Genomic DNA, 22160 nt, shown 5'->3' with positions numbered 1-22160 from the left:
CACGAAGCACTGATAAGCACAGCATAAAAATTAACACACACTAACCAGGCCCGACGTGAAGGACCTTTCACGAGTGGCTCCATTCTTGTGTTGTTACACCCAAGGAGGTTAGCATATTCTAACCTCCTTGGTTACACCACATGACCATTGATCAAGAAAACATAGAATCTTTTCAAAATTCATGATGTAACCCTTCAAAATTGATTTGGCCCTTTTTTGATATCGAAATTATTAAATTAAGTCTTTCAGTGTTTTTACCTTTTTTCACTGTGGAAGGCAGTTTACCATTTATTTACTTTTAACAATTCGACACTAAATTTACGTTTATGTGGAACCATCGTTTTAGTGATAACAATTAATCTCTGATGATGTGGAGATAAAGACATTAAGTCTATGAGCCTCTTAATTGAAACCTTCCCTGGTCCTTTGTGCATCTTTAATGAAAATATATATAAAAGTAACAGTTTTTAACATTAAAAAAAAAAAAAGATACATATACTTTTAGCTATACATTTCGGCACATAACCCTAGTAATAGTATTACTATATCTATGTACAGAATAGCATGGCAAGTAAAGTAGTTCGACTTTGTAATGACATCACTAATTTGCTACAGCGCTATCTGGCGAATGCGCAAATAACGATAAATAATTTTTGTTTGACTTTTACTGGCAGTGCACCCAAGCAAGTTGGTGCAACAGCTTATCCGTTAATTCTTTAAATACGACGGACTTTCCTTTGCATCTACAGTATCAGTACTTGCTTGTCATTTTGTAAAGGAAAGTTAAAATTTTTCATTTTCTTTTGATTACTTTTCTACCCTTAGATGGTTTATCGAGAACATGGATGATGATACTGTTTTGACTACATTAAAGATTCTAATAATTGGTGAAAGTGATGTTGGGAAATCTAGGTGAGAAAATTTCTGAAAGTATATTGTGCATGAAATCTAATATTGCGTAATTTGAGATGGCGACGTTTTGTGTTTTTATTCATTTACATAATTTCTGTATTACCTGAATAAATAATTTTATTTATTTGAATTAATATTGAAAAACGAGAGTAGATTTTATTTTATTATACTCCCCCATAGCTTGCTTTTGAGATTTACTGATGATGTATTTGATCCCGGACTTGCAGCTACTATAGGTGAGTTAGTTTCGAGGAACAGTGTTTTAGTTCACTGTATATACATATAATTAGCTAAACGAGATGTTGTTACAGGTGTGGATTTCAAGGTAAAAACTGTTTCTGTAGATGGGAACAAAGCCAAGCTTGCAATTTGGGTGAGTTATATATTTTATTGATAAACTCTTCCTTTCTGAAATCATACACATTCTAAAAAAGTGACTTGCTGATATGTGACCGTAGATATGTAATCCTTTTTCCCTGCTTTAATTTTTTTCGGATTATGCAGTTATAAAATTATATGAGATTAATGGGCTTTTTGGTGATATTATGTTAAATATATCATTTTTCACCAATTTAAGAACTGATTTTCAGAGTTCAAGTTTGACACTGTTCACATGTGAATTAATTCTGCACAATTAAAAAATAAATTATAATACACTGAAATAACACGTATTTCTTTGACAGTTCGACATATGTGATACATGGGTTTATTTATTGGGTTTTATGGAGACAAAAATAACTTTTTCAGTTGAAATGTTGTTGTGTATAATAGTAAAAGGGTTTTCATCCGCAGAGAACCCGTTGGCGCCGTTGCATTTATACTCGCCAAGCTCGTGGTTCATCGGCAAAGAGCTGAGCCGCAAACGTGATTTTTAGTGCATTTAAATTCAAGTTAGCAGACAAAACAATATATTAAGCATATGATAGTAAAAATTCACAGATAATAAGCATGTAGATGTAAAACTAACTGGTTAAACGTGATATACTAAATAAATTTGTATTAAATTCAAGTTAGCACAGAAACGAATAAGCATAAGACAGTATATAAGCATTTATAACGGAAATAAAAATTCATTTGAAAAATATAAATTAGTATTAATGTACTGAAATTAACCAGTTAAAAATGATAAACAAAAAATTTTGTCTTAAATTCCAGTTAACACAGAAAACAATATATTCCTTACACCAGCAGTGTTTTGCTAATTTTGATGACCATGGCGATGCATCAAACTATTCTGTCATCTTAGATAATCAATAATATTTTGTATAACAATTTAATCATCTATTTATGTCACACCTGCCATCCTCTGAAAGGTTATTGTTAGAAAAGCATTAACAATATATTGTTAAAATTTTACGCCAGAAAATTGATTTATTCTCATAATTTTAGATGACAATAACCAATAATAAAAATAAAAGCATTACTTAGTTATTTAAATTGCTGGTTCTTAGAGCTGTTAATAATTAAGAACACAACGTGAACAGCCGTGTTACAAATTAGCATTCAACCCTCCCGCCGTATTTTCTACCTTTCATTCCGAACCGAGAACCGGCATCTATCTACGAAAATATTTCTATCTATTTGTTGTTAAAAAATTCAGAAAAATAATAATAAATAAGAGAAGAATAATATAAATCTGCAAATACGAACAACGACAGTGATAATGAACAAAATGAATCAACAAAATGAACGCAAGAGGAATGGTTGCAAACTTCGAACATGCGAATATGATAAATCCGCTGGGTTACCAGGTTTGAACTGTTATCGCCAAAGTTGGCTATGTTTACATTTACCGGGTTCTCTGCGAAAGTGCTTCCTAGTAAAATAGTCTGTCTGCAAACATCCACCAACTAAGGATTTATGGCTATGTTCTAAAATGTTTTTTCCCTCGCCTATTTTATTGTTTTAATATTATCTCTCATGAAAGATTTTTCAAGAAATAATTAATCAGAAGTGCAGGAAATGAAGCTAGGGCCTGTAATTGTAAATGTGTGTAATTGTAAATGTGTAAATTGTAAATGTAAAAACTTATAAATTAAAAATAGGTATATTACGATATTTCAGAATACTGTTATATTTTTAATTGTTGTCAGTATATTTGCAAATTCTGTGCTGACTATTTGTTTCTTTTAACTATAGGATAAAAATTTCTTTGTTTCTTAAATTTAATAACTGATAATTTAAAAATATTTCGTTAAGAATTTAAAAGGGCAAATATGCTTCCCTAGAATTTAAGAGAAAATTAGTTCGTTAAATTTTATCAAATAATAAAATGGAAGTAAGAGAACTGTGGTTCAGAGTATTTTTCGTTTCAAATCCAGTGTTAACCGTGAGATAAGCTTATATGGTTGTGTACAAACCAAACTATTTTGGTACTCTTCTGTTATCGGGACCAGGCTCAGAAATGTATGTATAGCTGCAAGGCTGAAGAGTTGGTAGGGAAAATGACCGACTTCGACTCTGACTCCAACTCCCTCATAGATATATATATATATATATGTAAACATATACGCATGGGTTACAGCTTATTTTTTATACAAAAGAACTAATAGATGCTACAGAAAAAAAAAAAAAAAAAAAAAAAAAACTGATGGCATAGCAAATTATTTATATGAATTAGCATTTATTATGAAATGGAAACACTGGCATTAGTTATTTCTAAGAAACAGTATAGCTTCGGCAAAATTTTCTTTGTTGGAGGGCCATAGATCCGATTTGATAAACTTCAGAGCTGAGAAGAGTGTTTCCACACTAACTTGAGTAGGAGGAAGAGCGGTTACTGTTAGGGCTACTTCTTTTAACTTTTCAGGATAGATTTTTATAAGTTCTAAAAGAGATGTCTTGCAAGCACAATCATATTTCTCTATTTCATCAAAGGCCATGTAGAAATCTTGTTTGTATTTTTTCATTTTTATATCTAAAGGCTCTGGTTTTTTATTTTCATTGCTTTGACTTAGCCATTTCAAATTTATCCAAAAATATTTCTCAAAATCTAATTCATCAGTGGGAAAGGATGATAGAGGCTCAATTGCAATGTCTGTAGTTTAACTGTCCTGATTCGAATTCCCCAATTGTTCTGAGAATAATTTCATTCTTAATGAAAGTTTATAGATGACTTTCTTTGCCTTTTTAAGTTGAAGAAAATTTGGTGTTTCGGATCTTCATATATTAGGCCTAGCAAGATCTCATTATCTAGAAAACTAGTTTCTCTTTTCTTCAATGAAGAAATGATTCCTTCTGCAATAAACAGTCCATTTCACAAAGAACAAACATCCCATTCTCACTTCCTGTCAGTTCTTCAGATTTCAGCTTTTTTGTGGATATATATGGTATAGAAAGAAATGTTTCCAATTCTGCAAGATCATTTCACAGTCTTTTTGTTAGTGAAACATTAGGGCTATCTACATCTCCGAAAAAAGTTCTTAATTCTAAAAGCCTCTTTATCATCAAATATGTACTTCCTTATTGCATTGCTTGATCAATAATTGCTCATTTCCTGCTCGCTTCCTAAGAATGGCATCAATTTTAGGAGTTCTTGCTGCTATTGCTGCTTACCAAAATTTAGTGAGACTTGTAACTAAATGAATCAGTTTAATTGCTAATGGCAAATATCACATATCCTTATATTTATGAATATGTCAATAAAATATAAAATAACTATTTATTAATGTATACAGTCCATAAAAAATAACTCAACTTGTCATTAATTTTTTTTTAATTCATTTTAATTTCATTTCAAATTCAAACTGTCCAACAAAAACTGGAGTGGGAGTCGACCTGTTTTTAGAGACCCCAGCTCCAACTCCTTTTACCCCCAAATCTGCCCAACTCCATGACTCTGACTCCACAGCCCTGTATAAATGTATACATACATACATACATATACACGTGTATACTTACATTTCTAAATCTGGTCCCGATAATGGAAGAGTATCGCCATTTTTATACAAACCAGTTGTTCTTCAGAATCCTGGGATTTCATGAAATTTCTCCACCGATTCTCTCAATCAAAATAAAAAATTTAAAGAATTTTTGATTACCACATGGATTGCAAGACTTAAAAAGTATTTGGGACTTGTGTATTATCTCAACCATCTTAGTAAAAGTTGTTAAATTCTGACAGCCGTGCAGACAACCATATGCAGAACAGTTCTTCAGTCCAGCAATCAGGGCTGTGGAGTCGGGGAGGGGGAATGACCTCCTGGAATTTTAAAAATTCTGACTCGACTCCGACTCCCTCATATATGTATATAATATACACATGAGTTACAGCATATTTTTTTTTTATGTAAAAGGAGTAATAGATGCTACAGAAAAAATTGATGGCATAGCAATTAATAAATGTTAATTAAAATCAATCAATTTTTTTTACATCAAGATCTTTGTTGGAGGGCCATAAATCTGATTTGATAAACTTCAAAGCGGAGAAAAGTCTTTCCACGCTAACTTGAGTAGGAGGAAGAGCTGTTACTGTTAGGGCTACTTTTAACTTTTCAGGATAGATTTTTATAAGTTCTACAAGAGGTGTCTTGCAAGTGCAATCATATATCTCTATTTCTTCAAAGGCTGTGTAGAAATCTTGTTTGTACTTTTTTCATTTTTATACCTAAAGGCTCTTGGTTTTTTATTTTCATTCGCTTTACCTTAGTCTCTTCAATATTATTAAAAAATATTTCCCAAAATCTATTTCATCACCGGAAGAGGATGGTAGAGACTCAATTGCAATGTTTGCAGCTTGACTGTCCTGATTTGAATTATCCAAAGAAATTCTGAGAATTATTTATTTCATCACTGGAAGAGGATGGTAGAGACTCAATTGCAATGTTTGCAGCTTGACTGTCCTGATTTGAATTATCCAAAGAAATTCTGAGAATAATTTCATTCTTAATGTTCATAGATGGCTTTTTTTGCCTTTTTTAATTTATTCATCACCCAAGAAAATTCAGTGTTTCAGATCTACATATATTGAACCCAGCAAGATTTCATTGTCATTGTCAAGATTTCATTGTCTTTTCATTGAAGAAATTCCTTCTGCAATAAACCCTCCATTTTAGAAAGAACAAACATCCATTCTTCCATTCTCGTCTCCTGTCACGGTGTAGAAAGAAGTGTTTGAAATTCTGCAAGATCATTCCACAGTCCTTCTGTTAGTGAAACATTAAGGTTATGTACATCTTCTAAAATGTTCTTAATTCTAAGTACCTCTTTATCATCAAATGTACTTCTTTATCACATTGTTTGATCGATAATTGCTCCTTTTCCAGCTCGCTTCCTAAGAATGACATCAATTTTGCGAGTTCTTGCTGCTATTGTTGCTTACCTAAATTTACCAGTGAAATTTGTAACTAAATGAATCAGAATTTGTAACTAACTGAACTCTTATGGAAAATATCGCATCCATCTTCGTCCCTTATATTTATTTATTAATATGTCAATAAAATAGAAAATAACTATTTATTAATGTATATTGTCCATAAATAAAAATAGTAACTCAGCTTGTCATTAATTTTTTTTTCAATTCATTTTAATTTAATTTCAAATTCAAACTGTCCAACAAAAACTGGAGTTGGAGTCAACTTGTTTTTAGCAACTCCATCTCTGACTCCTTTTACCCCAAAATCTGCCCGACTCCAATTCCAACTCCATGATCTGACTCCACAGCCCTGGATATAAATGTACATTTATCTAATTTTTTTTACAATTGTGAAGACGAATATGGTGAAAAAGCATTACAAATAATTGCTTCGGTTTTTGTCCTTGCACATGCAAATTCTTTGTCATACAATGTTTTGATCACTTGTGACGTACAATGAATTGATCTGAAACTTTGATTGTGGTTTATGGTATGAAAAGCAAACAGGCCTTCAGCTAATGTTTCTCCGTTAACAATACATATTCCTTGACGAGACATAACAACAGTGATCAAACACCACCGAGTAAACATAACTCGTTACATCGCCTGATTTAGTTTACTCTGCATGCATTTTATGTGTTTTTTATGTATTTCTTATTTCTTTATATTCACTATAATAAATAATAGGTAATATATTTTTATAGTACATTTAAAATAAGAAATGCAGGTGTTTACTAAAAAGGGACATTTTAAAAAATCGGCGGGACTGCCCCTAAAATCGGGACGAGTGGTCATTGTACCCAAGGAGGACACTGAAATATATCTTCCAATTGAATTAATATGGATATGAAAATTTACTTAATTTAATGATGAAACATCTTCCATACAATTTCTTCAGAAACAGGAATTATGTATTCACTCTGAAAGAAAATGCACAAAAAATTGTAAAATCTCTACATGATTGAAAGGAAGCATCAAAATGGAGATATGAAGGTGTGATGTGCTGAGAAAAAAGAAAAGAGGATTATATTCTCAAGATTGAGAATTAGTTTCTTAACTTCAATTTGTTTCATTTATGGATGGCGCTTAGAATTAACAGCTCTTGAATTTGATCACTATCAGTTTGATTTGAATTATTGCACTGTTGTTGATTGGAACAGTTACAAATCTACAGCCATGCATTAATAACTGCACCCTCAGTTAAAATAGGCGGTACTATTAATATTGTTGAAGTCTGTTTTCATGTCGAAAAACAAAGTTGATCCCATCCTTTCATCCCAGTTCATATACGGTGGAATTTGCCATGAAACAAAAGAATATTTTTTAATTACCATGCCTAACCACTCTGCCAGAACCAGTTATTGAAGAAAATATTATGGATGACACTATAATATACAAAAATTGTCGGAAAGGAATAACACTGAAGAATTACAGAGGCCAGATTTGAACATCTCGGCATTAACCATAAATATAATTTTATGGATCCCAAGAATGGTTGTCGTATGCAAACTATTGAAAAGTTATGGTGTAGTGCAAAATGACGAAATAAATGTCGATGCGGCACTGAGTGTAACCAATTATATTCTTATTTAATTTAGTTTATCTGGTGGCAAAGTGACCTACATTATAAGTGTTTTCACACATTTTAAAAGATATCCCCAGTTTCATGACTCCACATTAATCTTAATTTTCTACCTTTTTTTTTTTTTCCTGGGAAAGTTTTTTTCTTTGGGAAGTTGTTTAATTTGAATTAATTTTTTTAAATTTTACAAGTATCTATTATGTTACTCTTTTCTCGTGGATTTTTCTTTAACTTAACCGTATTGTAAACATTTTGCCGATTATTTTTATGCTTTGAATTTTTCGCGAAATCGTCAGCTTTTGGCGATATCTGAATCCCATCCAGATAACAGAACTTTACCATTTTTACTTAAAAATGCTTAATGTCATATTTTTCTACCAACCTGAGTTTAATTGTATTAAATATCATGTTTAGCCAGCTAATTTTTTTCTTGCCCTTGTGCTTTTCTTGCTAACATGAATTTTTTATGTTTAACAAGCTAAATTCGACTTACATGTGCATAATATGTTTAATCAGTTAATTTTTAGTTTAATGTAACTTATGCTTAATATCACGCTGTGCTGTAAATATCATGTTTAAAATGCTAAATTTGACTTGTATGAGTTTTATGTTATGTTTTATTTCAAAACTTAACCATATATCACTAAAACCATTACTGTTGATGAGCTTCACAACACAAAATGCACTGTCTTCAATAGACTCTTTGTGGATGTAAACCCTTCATATATACAGTACAAAGTCTGTAATCTGGACATCCATAATCCAGAATGATCTATTATCCGGACCTCAAAGCTACAAACTTTGTGCACATGTGTGAACGCATTATGCATTTACGCATGGCCGTTTAATGTATAACGGATGGTATAAGCTAGGCTAAAATTATCTAAGGCATTTCAGTTAATGTTGCAGATTGCGCTGTTCTTTAATCTTCTAATTGGATTTGGCTTATTATTTTTTGCAGACTGTTAGAACAATTTTATAAAAATTAAGCTTGAACTTTCGATTATGTCAAAAAGAGTTTCCAATTCTGGAGCTGCCAAAGGATCTACGAGGCGAAAGCTGAGTTTCGATGTCCATTAAACAAAAAGTGGAATTGCTGCAAAAAATGGATAAAGGCCTATCCGTCTCAAAATTATGCGAGAAGTATGGCATTGGAAAGTCCACTATATATGACACAAGAAAGAGGAACTTTTCGAATTTTTTGTGGAACCATCTTAAACAACTTAATTGAAAGAAATGTTTAATAAAGTAAACAAATAAATATTAAGCTTTTTTTTTGTAGATTTTGATACCTTTTAGATCGTAATTGTTCTTTATTTCATAAATTACGATTTCATATTTTTGATTGTATTATTTGTGCATGCCATCTTACCAGATTTAAATTGATGATCTATAATCCGGAAAAAACCCTAATCCAGAAGTCCCAACAAGTCCGGATTACGGACTTTGTACTGTACTAAATATGTTTAACAAGCTAAATTTTATTTATGTGTAGTAATATATTTTTTCTTCTGCTTTAATTCATATATATTGAGTAGTATGTTTAGTAAACTAAATTTGTACATTTGTTTAATATCATACTTTTTATGGTAACATTATACTTAATGTCATGTTTAACCAACTAATTTTTTTTTTACATATGCATAATGTGTTTTTTCTCTACTTAACTGTAAGTTTAACTTACATATTCTTACTGTCATGCTGTTTCTTTTGACATTTGATTTGTATGTGCTGTGTATTTTCTGTTGACATTATGCTTAATATCGTGTAAAACCATTGCCAATTAGCCATTGGCAAGTTTCACGAGTAAAAAATGTACTGTTGCCAACAGGTTCTCTGTTGTCGTAAACCCATTTTGTATTTTGTTATGGTATCTTATTTTTATTAAGTTTTGTTTGTTTGAAATAGGACACAGCTGGTTCAGAAAGATTCCGTACATTGACTCCAAGTTATTATCGTGGAGCACAAGGAGCTATTCTAGGTCTGTAAAAAGTCTTTGTGAAAAGAGTTACATTCTTTGAAAAAGAAATGTTTTCATTATTTTGCAGTTTGAAAAAATAAAATTTTTTATTGCAGTATATGATGTAACAAACCGTCAAAGTTTTCAAAGATTAGACCAATGGTTGTATGAATTAGAGACTTATTCAACAAGAACTAACATAGTCAAAATGCTAGTGGGAAACAAAATTGATAAGGTATTGTATTGCTTTTAAAATGTTCATTTCATAAGATAAAACTTTTTTGTACAGTCAAAAGTCGTTAATCCGGACTCGTCGGGACTTCGGCGATTCCGGATTATAGATCATCAGTTTAAATCTCGTAAGATGGCATGCAGAAATTCTAAAATTAAAAATATGAAACCGTAATATATGAAATAAAGAACAATTATGATCTAAAGGGTATCAAAATTTACAAAAAAAAAAAGCTTAATATTTATTTGTTTACTTTATTAAACATTTCTTTCCATGTAAGTTGTTTAAGTTGCTTCATTTTATGCGATAATACTTTCTCTTTAATTCTATAAATAGACATAATTTCTTGTTCAGTTACAAAGTTCCGCTGTTTAAGTCCCGTTAATTGCTGTGCCGAGAATACCGACTAACTTGTCAATCGAAATTTTTTCGTTTTCACTAACCTCTCTGTAACATTCTTCATGTCTTTATCCATTTTTTGCAGCAATTCCACTTTTTGTTTGTTGGACATCGAAACATACTTTCGTTTTGTAGATCCTTTGGAAGTTCCAGCATCAGAAATTCTATTTGACATAATCGAAAGTTCAAGTTTACTTTTATAAAATTGCTCTTACAGTCTGCAAAAAATAATAAGCGGGATCCAATTCGAAGATTAAGGAACAACCCAATCATTAACATTAACTGAAATAGAAAATTAGATAATTTTAGCTTACACCGTCCGTTATACATTAAATGCGTAGGCGAAAACATATTCTGCACTTGCGCACACGCATATGCGCAGTAGTCAAGGTTTTACGCGCACACGTAAAATGCCTGTGCCAACGTGGCGCATGCGCAGAAAGTTTTTAGCTTTGAGGTCCGGATTATAGATCATTCTGGATTATGGGTGTCCGAATTAACGACTTTTGACTGTATAAGGTTAATAAATGTATTCTTAAGCTAATATTTCTGTAGGTATTTTCATACGTTATATTGGGTTATTATTTTTTTGTGACCTGGGATTAGCTCTGAGCTAATGAGTAAAATGTATTAAACCATTAAGCTGTAAGTTAGTTTACATACATCAATAATACATATTTGTAAAATTAAAAAAAGTATTACACTTAAAAATGACTGTATGAACAATGAGACAACCTGCTAAAATGTAAAAGGGCTAATGCTAATGAGTAACTAACTTTTGTTTGTAAATATTCATCCTTAGAGCAGATAATAAGGGAGCTTTCTTACTGTGATATAAATATCAAAATTTTCTCATGTATTTTTTCTCCCAGGTTCTAAAATTTTAAAAATATTTACATAATTTTCCCTTTCCTGAGTGCATTCACAGAATTAGCTTCTCTATGTTTTAAAATGAATTCATCCATGTAGTGATTATTTTCGTCTTACTAACAAAGACAATCTCTTGCAAACTATTTGCAAAGGTCAGGCCAAGCCTGTCTCTTCTAACTATTGAACTCTGTGCCAGCCAGTGATCGATTTTTAATTGTTGATCCTAAATTAGTAAACACAAATTCAATAGTTACGATCAAATTTGCACGCTGTTTTTTTTTTTTTTTTTTTTTTTGAGTGAAAATAAATGTCTATGTACATGGAGAGCGGGGAAAAAAAGGAAGTGTTTTCTTATGGATGTTTTCCAATTTCTTTAATTGTTTGCTGTTTTATGTGATTCTGGTACCTTTATGTAATTGCAAACACCTTTGTAGAAGTTGCTAAATTTTTAGAATGTGCCAGACTCTGGCAGCCGTGCACATAATCATTCTTGGAACTTTTTTTTAAACAACTTCTGATATTTATTGCTTTAAACTTAATTTTGAAATATAGGCCTATGGAAATTGCAAGCAGTAAAAGAAATGATAGTAAAATTCCTGCCACAGTACTGAATTCGTCTGAAAAATTTCTAAAGGAAACTATGAGATACATTTTGTAGGTAGCTCGTCTGGCTGAGATTTACATGATGTCAATGTGTGCAATTCTTTGATTTTTGTTTTAGGGTTAACAATAATGCAAAGAAATTGCAGAAAAATATGAAGAAGCTTTTTTAATTATCACACAATCCTATTTTAATAATTATGGTAAATGTCATTAGCTTAGTAAATGTCCATGAATCTTCAAAAAAGTTAAACCGCCAACTTGTACCTAGTAAGTAATACCTCTTCATGCATAAAAAATGGCCAAATTGAACTAAGATGGTTGCATTGATATGTAAATATTGTGATTCTCATTGTCCGTTATTTTTTAAAATAACCTTCTTTTTTTTTGTTTTTTTTTGTTTTTTTTTTTTTTTTGTTGGCAAAAACTTAACTCACCGACGATTGATAATTTGAGAGGGTTGAGCTGATATTAAAAAACTACTGAAAGTTTCAACCTTTTATTTCCTTCATGAATTTTTTCCCTGCATGGGCGGTGCTTATAGCACTTGATCAACCTCCATGAAAGAGAAGTGAGGGAGAAATCAGGTAGTTAGAGCAAAATGTGTGGTGTTGTATCATAAAGCTGAATAAATTGACATCTACTTTAAGGTTAAGAATAGAAAACTTGAACTGTGTAATTTTTATTGTATTAAAATATAGAAGTGCCTAATTTTTTCACTATGGTAGCACTGAATTTTTTTTTTTTTTTTTTTTTTTTGTAAATGATAACAAAAGATAAAAATATTGCAAATTTAAAATCTGCCAAATATGTGAGCAAGAATATGTCAGTATGCACAATGTTACCCTTTTCTGACTTGTTGTGGCTTAGATCTTTTTTCATTCTAAATGTTACTATTATGCTTAGGACTATGACTGACAGCAATGATATTTAAACTATAGTGCGAATGCAGCCCAAGGAATGATTTGGAATGTTTACCAAAGACGTAGAACCTTGTAAGGGAAGTTGCATTCCATGAATTGCGACAACTTCTTTGATGATAATATTATGCAAGCTTTTAACAGAAATTTAAATAGTAATAAAAACAACATAGAACATTTTCCTTCTGCGAAGTAAAAAGGAAGTATTGTAATCGCAAAAAGTTTCAGGCAGCATATTTCAACGAAAATAACCATTTTGACCGCTTTCGAATGCAATTTAACGATGTTTTTTCGTGATGTCTGTACATAAGGACAGAATAAAAGAATCTTTTCTTCCAAAAAAATTATAAAACTGCTTTAAAATGAATTCTGAAGAGAATTTTTCGTGGCATCTGTATGAATGTATGTACATACGTACGTATGTATCTCGCATAACTAAAAAATGAGTAGCCTCAGAACGTTGAAATTTTGTATATAGGACTACTATAACATGTAGATGTGCACCTCGTATTTTGGTTCCAATCGGTCGCGCTAAACATATATAAATATATTTATAAATATATCCTCTCTGTTACCCGGCTCAGTGATCTCAGTTTCTTTACTCTTATATGTTTGTAAATTGTACATTTTTTTGCTTTAAAAATGATTGAATTATGTTGTTCTTATCTTCCGGTTAAGGTTTTTATGCTTTTAGTAAATCTGTATGCAATATTTTTAGAATTATCAATAATTTAAAAGTTGTTTAAGTGCCGCTAAGCCTAATAATTTTTTTGATGGTGGCCATTGCTTGTTTACATTTGAAACAGCAGAGTAGGGAATTTGTTGCCAATCTAGAGAAACGTAGCTTCGCAACAATAAAGATAACGCCTTCATTTATTATTGCGATTTAAATCGTGCTTAATCCTTTCTGGAATGTTTTCGAGGAAATAAGTGTTTAAGATTTACTTGATTTTTAATAATTAGTAATTTTTAATACAGATATTTTGAGTTTTTATGTATTTTTGCCTTGTCGCGAAGTGAGAACTGAATTAATTGAATGAGAAATACTCAATCGTCTGTGAAAAACTGTTTCTTTTTTGTTTTGTGTGCTTAATTTCTTTTATACATCATTCTAGCTTTATTATAGTATTTGAATAGAACATGTGGCAACGATTGGATAATTCTTTAAATGATATAAATTTTGTTCATTCTGAGTTATAATATGAACGAAATATAATACTGTTAAGTGAATCTTGCGCCAGAGTGTCGCTATGGTAAACAAATACTAGAGTGAATTTTAAAGAATGCATTTATTCTGTTGTGGTTTATGCGCTGTTGGTGAAGTAGATTTAATTAAATCCAATAAGTTTAAACGAAATGCAAGAAAAAATGCGTATAATTTAATATTCCGTACAAGGAAGTCATGTGGTGTACACATCAGATTTTTTTTTTTGAGTGAAAACTCAAATTGTATGAATGCCAAAGAAAGTTCAAATGGTAATGAATCAATCCTTGACTAATAAGTACTGTGTGAAAGGATAACCTACCTTCCTAGGAATAATAGTATTCTTTTTACTATGATTGTTACTGATATATACTTTTTTAGTATAAACAGTATGAAAAAATGAAACATTTAATTACTGAAATTAAGTATAGTTATTATATCATTATACAAGCATTCCTTCAACCCCAAGATAAGTACTTAATATTGAATAAAGTTAACTTGATTAAGTTGCTTCAATTTGCATTATTTCTTATGGAGGAAAAGTCGATCTGCATACAGCAATGAACTATGTTCGTAGTTTAAGGGTTCTGTTGTACATATATTATTACATTAATTGGAACTGAGATACACTCATATCAACATGTTGAAGCACAAAATAGTAGATCTGTTGTAAAGAACTTAAAGCATGGTCAAATTAATAATAATATTTTTTTTATTGAGGTTGACAAGCATTTTTCAGCCAACATAAATTATTGGCCATTGTAATACCTGTTTCTGAAAAAAGAAATCAACACCATTACATTTTCATTATATGATTTTGAACACAAGTGAGCTGAAATGAAATGTGGCATAATTCAAGATGAAGGCTTATAAGGGGGAAAAAATGTAGTTTGAATAGTTTGAAATTTTGACTTTCAGTTCTGAATTAGCTGCATCCCCGGTGTTATGAAATGGAGAAATATCTGAATTAAACTAGAACTTTTAAGACACTGTTCCAAATTCAAGTTAGAATTTTGTTTTTATATATGTACACATGCATATATATAACAGACATAAAAAATGACAAAGGCATAAGTCATATATATATGTAATTTAAGTATTGAAAGAGTTATTTGTTTGTCATATATAGGAAAACCGTGCGGTATCTCGAGAAGAAGGAATGAAGTATGCTAGAAAACATTCAATGTTATTCATCGAAGCTAGTGCAAAAACTTGTGATGGTGTACAATGTGCTTTTGAAGAATTAGTTGAAAAAGTAAGAATAACATGTAATAACATATTTTTCTCTTTATTTCATTTAATCATGCAACGTTCATCATTTTATGTGTGTCTTCTACTAATGATAATCATAACATTCCTCTTTTTTTTTCTTGTTCTAATTCACATTATGTTTGAACCATTAACCTATGTTCTCCATTGCTTATTCTCTTATGCTCAATTGCTAATGATATTTAAACTATAGTGGTTGGGGTATTGGTCTGAGAAGAGAGATTTGTCAAATTTGATGTCTCCTAAAAGTGTCAGTAAAACAGCTTTGCAGTTTTATTTGAAATACAACTGCTCTATCATTAAGCATAAATAATTGCAAGAGGAATGTTTAGACATACTGAATTTTTCAGTATAGATTTAAATAATAATATAATCATAAAAAACAAGAAATCAATTTTATTAAAATATTTTTCATGAATTGAGAAATATGTCTTTTGATTTGTTGTTTCTAATAGTAATGTCTGATTTAATTCAACAGATTTTCTGATATATTATGTAGACATCCATGAAACATATATATTGGATATATTTCCAACTGGATTTGCCATGTTGAGATATAAATAAAATTAAATACTCAAGTTTTCTAGAATTTTATAACATTGTGTAGAACTGGGAAGATGATCATTTACTGAAAGGCTGCATGTTATTTGATGATTTTTCTCTCTGATGACAAATCTATGGTTCACCTAATTATTCATGTACATTGATTTTGAACACCTAGATTGTTCATATACATATGTGCAAAATTAATCGTATTAGCCATTGTTTGAATGTAATACAGTACAAAGCAGGGCTGTGGAGTCGAAATCGAGCAGATTTTGGGTAAAAGGAGTCGGAGCTGGAGTCACTAAAAACAGGTAGCTTCCGACTCCAGTTTTTGTAGGACAGTTTGAATTTGAAATGAAATTAAAATTAATTGAAAAAAAACTAATGACAAGCTGTTATTATGTTTAATTATGATTTGTATACATTAATAAATAGTTATAAGAGTAGAGGATGGATGTGATATATTAAATTAGTGATTAAACTGATTCATTTAGTTACAAATCTCGCTGGTAAATTTAGGTAAGCAGCAATACCTCGCAAAATTAATGCCATTCTTAGGAAGCAATTATTGATCAAGCAATGCAATAAGTACATATTTGATTATAAAAAGGTTTTTAGAACTAAGAACTTTTATAGAAGATAAAGATAACCCTAATGTTTCACTAACAGACTGTGAAATGTGCATGCGTAAAGACAAAAAAGACAAATTAGAAGCATTTCAAATAAAGTTATTGAATTTTTGTTGCTTTTTTGCACAACCTATATGTGTGAACAAAGATTTTCGTCCATGTTATATTTAAAAAGTAAGTACAGAACAAAATTAAATGTGGATTCTAATTTATGCTTAAAACTAAGTTAAATAAGACCAAACATAAAGAAATTGATTCTCTTAAACAGGCCCAAATTTTGCACTAAATTTTAGAATTAAAATAAACTTAAATTTTGATAATTTAAATGGTAACCAGTTTTTAATATAACATTTTCATGTGTGCATATTTAATTTCATAAATCACAACTAGCGGGCAAACCTGCTTTTCATTGTTCGTGTCTATGAGAGTTCCCATGTTAAATTTTGCCGGGATCCGAAAGTTGGACCGAACTACCAGTGTTCAGCGATTTTACCGCTCAGCTGCTAATGGGCCCTTGTCCGCTTTGTTCACCTATGCATCCAGAAGATACTGCATATACGTTACACATGCGGAAAATCACGAAAACGCCCATGGAGCCAGCCCATTCGCCGGGATTTGAAAGTTGTATCAAACTACCAGTGTTCAGCGATTTCCTTCTACGAAGTGTAGTCGGGAAAATTTTCGGGTTTGATATTCCAACAGTAGACTCGTTATTAAAATTCTTTTTGGTAAACTTCAACTCCTGTTTATAAATTTTATACCCAACATCTCTTTTTTAATTTTATTTCATAACACTAAATATATACTGGCATTTAAATGTCTGTAAAATGATAAACGAACATTTTAGAAGAGTTATTTGACAATTTTTTCATTCCTGCAAGTAATACTTTTTACTGCGAGCAAACCTTTGATCTTAGCCGTAACTGTAACTGCTTTCTGCACATTTTTTTACATTTTCAAGCGTGGGTTTTTGAGCTAATAAGTGTTCGCCAATTATCTTTGTTTACATTCTAAAAATGTTCTTCTAAGACTCTTGATAATATTTTATTCGTGAATTTGTTTTATTTAGATTATTCTGGTAAATTTCTTTTTTTTTTTTACGTATGCTATCATAATGCATAATATTAGTAAGCGGCACCGTCTGAAAAGCAACAAACACTGTCTAAAAAAACTCGTGCATGTCTGAAGAATAATATTCATGGTAAATGGTCATCTGTAGATCCTGTTATGCCAGAAAAAATTGCTGACGCTGAAAATAAATCTTCTTTAGTGGATATGACAAATGGTGAAAGTCCAGCGTCAAAATCAATTGTGAATACAACTGCGATTTAATTTTATTATTTCCACATGCCATTTTACTAGATTTAAACTGATGTTCTAATATCTAGAAAAATCCCAAATCTGGAATCGTGGAAGTTCCAGTGACTCCGGATCTCGGACTTTGTACTGTATAAATGTATCATAGATTAAATATTGCATTCATATAAGTAAGGTTGGCAGTTTTTTTACACTTCGAAAGAGGTGCGTAGTTTTCACTTAAGATATAAAATCCATAGAAATGATTATATCTTAAAAACTAGTGGACAGGTGGAACAGACATAATCTAGAAAATATTGCCACTATGCAAAACATAACACCTTTAATTTGTCTTCCACGGTCTTCATGCATGGTAATTTTCACTATGCAGAACATTAGATCTGTAATTTGTGTGTAATATTGAATTGATATATTGTTGATTAATAAACTGAGTGAATTAAAAGCAGTAAATAATTTAAATCTTTATTTAGCATTATAATGATATATTTAATTGAAATAAATAAACAAAAAGAATAAGTTTAAATACTTTTAATTAATAGTATATGTAAGTAATATTTTTATGAACATTTGAAACTTAATAGATGTTTCTGGTGGATATAAATTAAATTTTTCTGATATTTTATTCTCTTTTTTTTTTTGAGAATTTTAATATCAAATTCTTCTCTGGAATATTTGCTTGTAATCTGAAGTCATCAGATTATATTTTCTTGCTTTTGTTGTCATTGTAAAACATTATGTACGAATGTAGATTCACAGCAGGAAATCATTGTGTATGTCTTCCATCAAAACTGATTCTGAAAAGACCATCCTTGATCTGACCATAGTGGTATTTATAGTTACTGAATTTTTTAAATTAAGCAGCAGGAATGGTCAACCAATCAGTCACAGGAACTTGGTCAATTTATGCCAGTTCCAAGCTGAATTATTTTATTAACTCTTGGAAAATCCAGCTTTTGGCCAAAAAGTGATAACCAAGAAAAACAGTTGGTGTACTCAAGTACATACAGACAGCTGTTTGTTGACACTTCAGGAATTCCAAGAGATTAGTGGCATTTGCTTGCATATTGGATAGTATTATGACTAAGTTAGCAGTCTAAATGCCAATTTGAATAATTAAAAATATAAGTAATAAAAATGGATTTATCATTGAATAGTATTATTTTTCAGCAAGATCTAGAATAGAATTATGTGTAGCCTAAAATGTAAGTACAATATAATCAGAAACGAATATTAGAAAGTCTTGTTTATTCTGAAGTTAGTAATTTTGTTTTAAAAGCTTGGCTTAAATATTGAGAAATATGTAAAAAGTTTAGAATGTTAAATATGTGATGGAGGAAAAAAATTACGAGAATTCGGGAAAATTAACTTCTTCAACAAATGAAATTTAAATATTTCTGCTAGATATTCTTTTGAAAATTTTTAACATCAACCAGCAACTTTATTTGATGCCACTGCTTGCATAAGTCTGTTATAGTAATGCCACATTCATGTATTATTTGTTATCAGAAATTTAGTGGTTCCGTCAAGCTCTTTGCCAGTGCCAGTTATGCAGGTTGGTTCACAAAACAGTTGCCTTCTTCTGACAATAATGACAAGATAAACATAATTTTCATGATGTGATGTGCACAGAATGAATGAATAAGAAGGCAAAATTAAATTGGAACATTATATTATTTGGTGACATGTTGTTGGACAAAAAGCAAGAACTACAGCATCCTCTTGGGGTGATAATAATATGCTGCATGCATGACATAGATCCATGTGGTAACTGGTCTTGGTTGTGTTTGTTAAAGTTACATATTACTTACTGCATATAGAACAAAAATACATTTAATATAAATCTATGAGAAGTTCTATTACAGTACATAACAACACTGAAGTAATAGAATCAATTATTGTCAAGTTTATTTATCAAATGCCTGGCCATTGACCATCAGGTAACAAGCTCTCCAATACTTCTTTACAATACAGTCCAAACTCTTTACTAATAACTAATTTGCACCAAGGAGTCATATCCAGTCTAAACTCAGCCACAGCAATAGCACGAGGAGAGTCCGAGACACAGTTGGCTTTAAGTAGCACCCTCCATGACTACTTATTTTCAGTAGCATTATGAAAGGAATTTTTATAAATCCAATTAATTTCAAGTTTAGCAAAGAGAAAGGTCTCTTGGAAGTTCCTTTGGAGAATATCCGTACCTTTTTTTGCCAAAAGGTCCGCCATCTCATTTCCCCAAAGGCCACAATGTGATGGCCCACTGGAAAGCAACCTTTGTCTGAATTCTGCTCAACAGCTCTGGACATAAGCACTTTGTTTTCCTAGGTTACTTGCTAAGGCCTGAAGAGCAGAACTTGAGTTTGATATGCCAGCACCAGTGCCCTGGGTGAAATCCAAAAGGGAACACCAGTGTAAAGTGAAGCACCATCAGGGAAACCATTATTGTTAAGTTATTGTCCTCATTATGGATCTTGCTAATGGCAAGAGTCTCTGTAATCGAGAAATTAAGACCATTCAAAGTTCTTCCCATGTCTAAAACAGTTTGTAGACTGAATTAATCATGCCCTCTTAATTTTTTGGTTGTATTTTACATCCTCTGATTGGTTGAAATGATGTCAGAGGACCAACAGGATCATTGGTCCATCAGCCTCACGGAAATGCCCACTGGCCGTGGAGTTATGATTCTTGTAATATCAAGTGAAGTTGTAACATAATGAATTATTGCTTCTATGTCAGAGCCTGTTGTCTCACTCCTCGTATACTAGGACCTGTGGTAGACTTCACACATGAATTTCTTATCTTTGTGTCCACCACATTCTAAAGAATATGATAGTATTGAAAGCAGGCTATTTTATCATGAATCACACTCTGTATAAACTTTAAAATAAACTGAATTATACATAGTGAATAAACAAACTATTCATTAACCATTTCTGTAATTTAATTCCACTGGACAGAATACTGTTACTATTTATCTAGCAGATAACTGCTGAAGAATGCCAAGGATACTTGTTTAATTGCAACAGAAATAAAAAAATTGCCAGTTTTTGACCAAACCTGTAAAGTTGCTTCAAAATGAAAATTTATTTTCATGATAAAAAGAACATATATGATTACAGTCATTTTGCAACTGTAATCAAGAAAATACCATTTAATTTAAGACAGATTTGGATGTGCCACACGTTTTTATCACATATGCCAAATCACTACATGTTTATATATAAGAAACTGGTTTTTAACTGTTAGGTTACCATTTTTGAATAATGATAGTTAATTGGTGTTGAAAGAAATATATAGTCTTGCAACTTTTCCAAAATGAGAGGAAATATGTGCATTTTCCTTGGGAAAGTTTGTGTTTACTCTGGTAGGAATATAATTCTGAAGGAAAACTTTGTTTGGTCTTTTAGTATTAAAAAAATATTTCTTTAAACAAAAAATATAAAATGGCTACACTGATTTTTATATGTCTGTTATGCAAAATCCTGTAGAACATTTTACTGCTTTTCAGATTCTACAGACACCTGGTCTTTGGGAAACAGAAACTCCACATGGTTTCTCATTGACAGATATCAACAAAACAGAAGGGTCATGTACAGGCTACTGTTCCATGATATGAATTTGTGAACTATCTGAAACATTCATAATTATACAAGAATGTGATTTTTGAGAGTTGTATAAACTGACTTTTACTTTATAGAATTAATCGTTGTTTTGAATTCAGTTACATGTATATTTCTTTGTATGCAACTATTTATCATTCTTTTTAAATAAATATATTGTTAACTTTATTGATAAAATGAACAATATTATTTTAGTTTTAAGCAGGATTTATGTATAATGATAATCATTCATATATATTTTGTTTCAACACTCAGTATTCCCAGTTTTTGCTGTAAATAAAATTTAAAGAGTGCTACTGCTGAATACATACTGTGTAATCAGTTTATTTTAACCAAGTTTTCCAGATTAAGATATTTATAGGAAAACTTTAAATCATGGAATTTATAAATTATCTTACATAATCTGTGTATTAAATGGTAATAAGAATTCAGCTTCTTGATTTTTGTACCAATAATCACAGAAAAAAAGTAAAAAAATCTAGATAACTATTTTAACTTGAGAATGTAGGTCTGTAATACATCTGTGTTGCTTTTACTTAAATAGCTCTGAGGATTTCAAATGTTTTCTGTTTGAATTTAAGTTCAGCAAAGCATTCATATATGTAAAAATATATGAATATTGATTTTTCAAGCATGTACAATGAACCTTTTAGCTACAACCTCAAAGTAACCAGTATTTTTAGAGCATAGGTGTTGCATAGTATTCCAAGATCATCCACCTCCATTGGAGATCCAAATCATTTTAAACCT

The 22160-nt window shown here is 30.9% G+C and overlaps 1 protein-coding gene across 1 annotated transcript; it reads left to right on the top strand.

The window, feature by feature from the left end:
• The first annotated feature begins 680 nt into the window (after window positions 1-680).
• On the top strand, window positions 681-21578 carry Rab18 (RAS oncogene family member Rab18). The gene is made up of 7 exons (XM_035377480.2): window positions 681-912; window positions 1093-1148; window positions 1224-1285; window positions 9756-9828; window positions 9924-10042; window positions 15162-15287; window positions 21299-21578. Exons 1-7 carry the CDS (start codon window positions 842-844, stop codon window positions 21404-21406), a joined length of 615 nt encoding a protein of 204 aa, XP_035233371.1. The 5' UTR covers window positions 681-841; the 3' UTR covers window positions 21407-21578.
• The last annotated feature ends 582 nt before the right edge of the window (window positions 21579-22160 follow it).

This window comes from Stegodyphus dumicola, chromosome 10 (assembly GCF_044657685.1).
Source record: "Stegodyphus dumicola isolate Sdum_Otavi_A_Nest chromosome 10, ASM4465768v1".
NCBI classification, from domain to species: Eukaryota; Metazoa; Arthropoda; class Arachnida; order Araneae; family Eresidae; genus Stegodyphus; species Stegodyphus dumicola.
The sequence above is the reverse complement of the archived record's forward strand: the minus strand, read 5'-3'. Positions and strand labels throughout refer to the sequence as shown.

What these genes read in the sequence shown, in the direction of transcription:
- Rab18 (XM_035377480.2), top strand. Translation starts at nt 842, where the DNA reads ATGGATGATGATACTGTTTTGACTACATTAAAGATTCTAATAATTGGT. An exon ending in CGGACTTGCAGCTACTATAG is followed by an intron (nt 1,149 to 1,223) that starts GTGAGTTAGTTT and finishes ATGTTGTTACAG; the next exon opens with GTGTGGATTTCAAGGTAAAA. An exon ending in TTGAAGAATTAGTTGAAAAA is followed by an intron (nt 15,288 to 21,298) that starts GTAAGAATAACA and finishes ACTGCTTTTCAG; the next exon opens with ATTCTACAGACACCTGGTCT.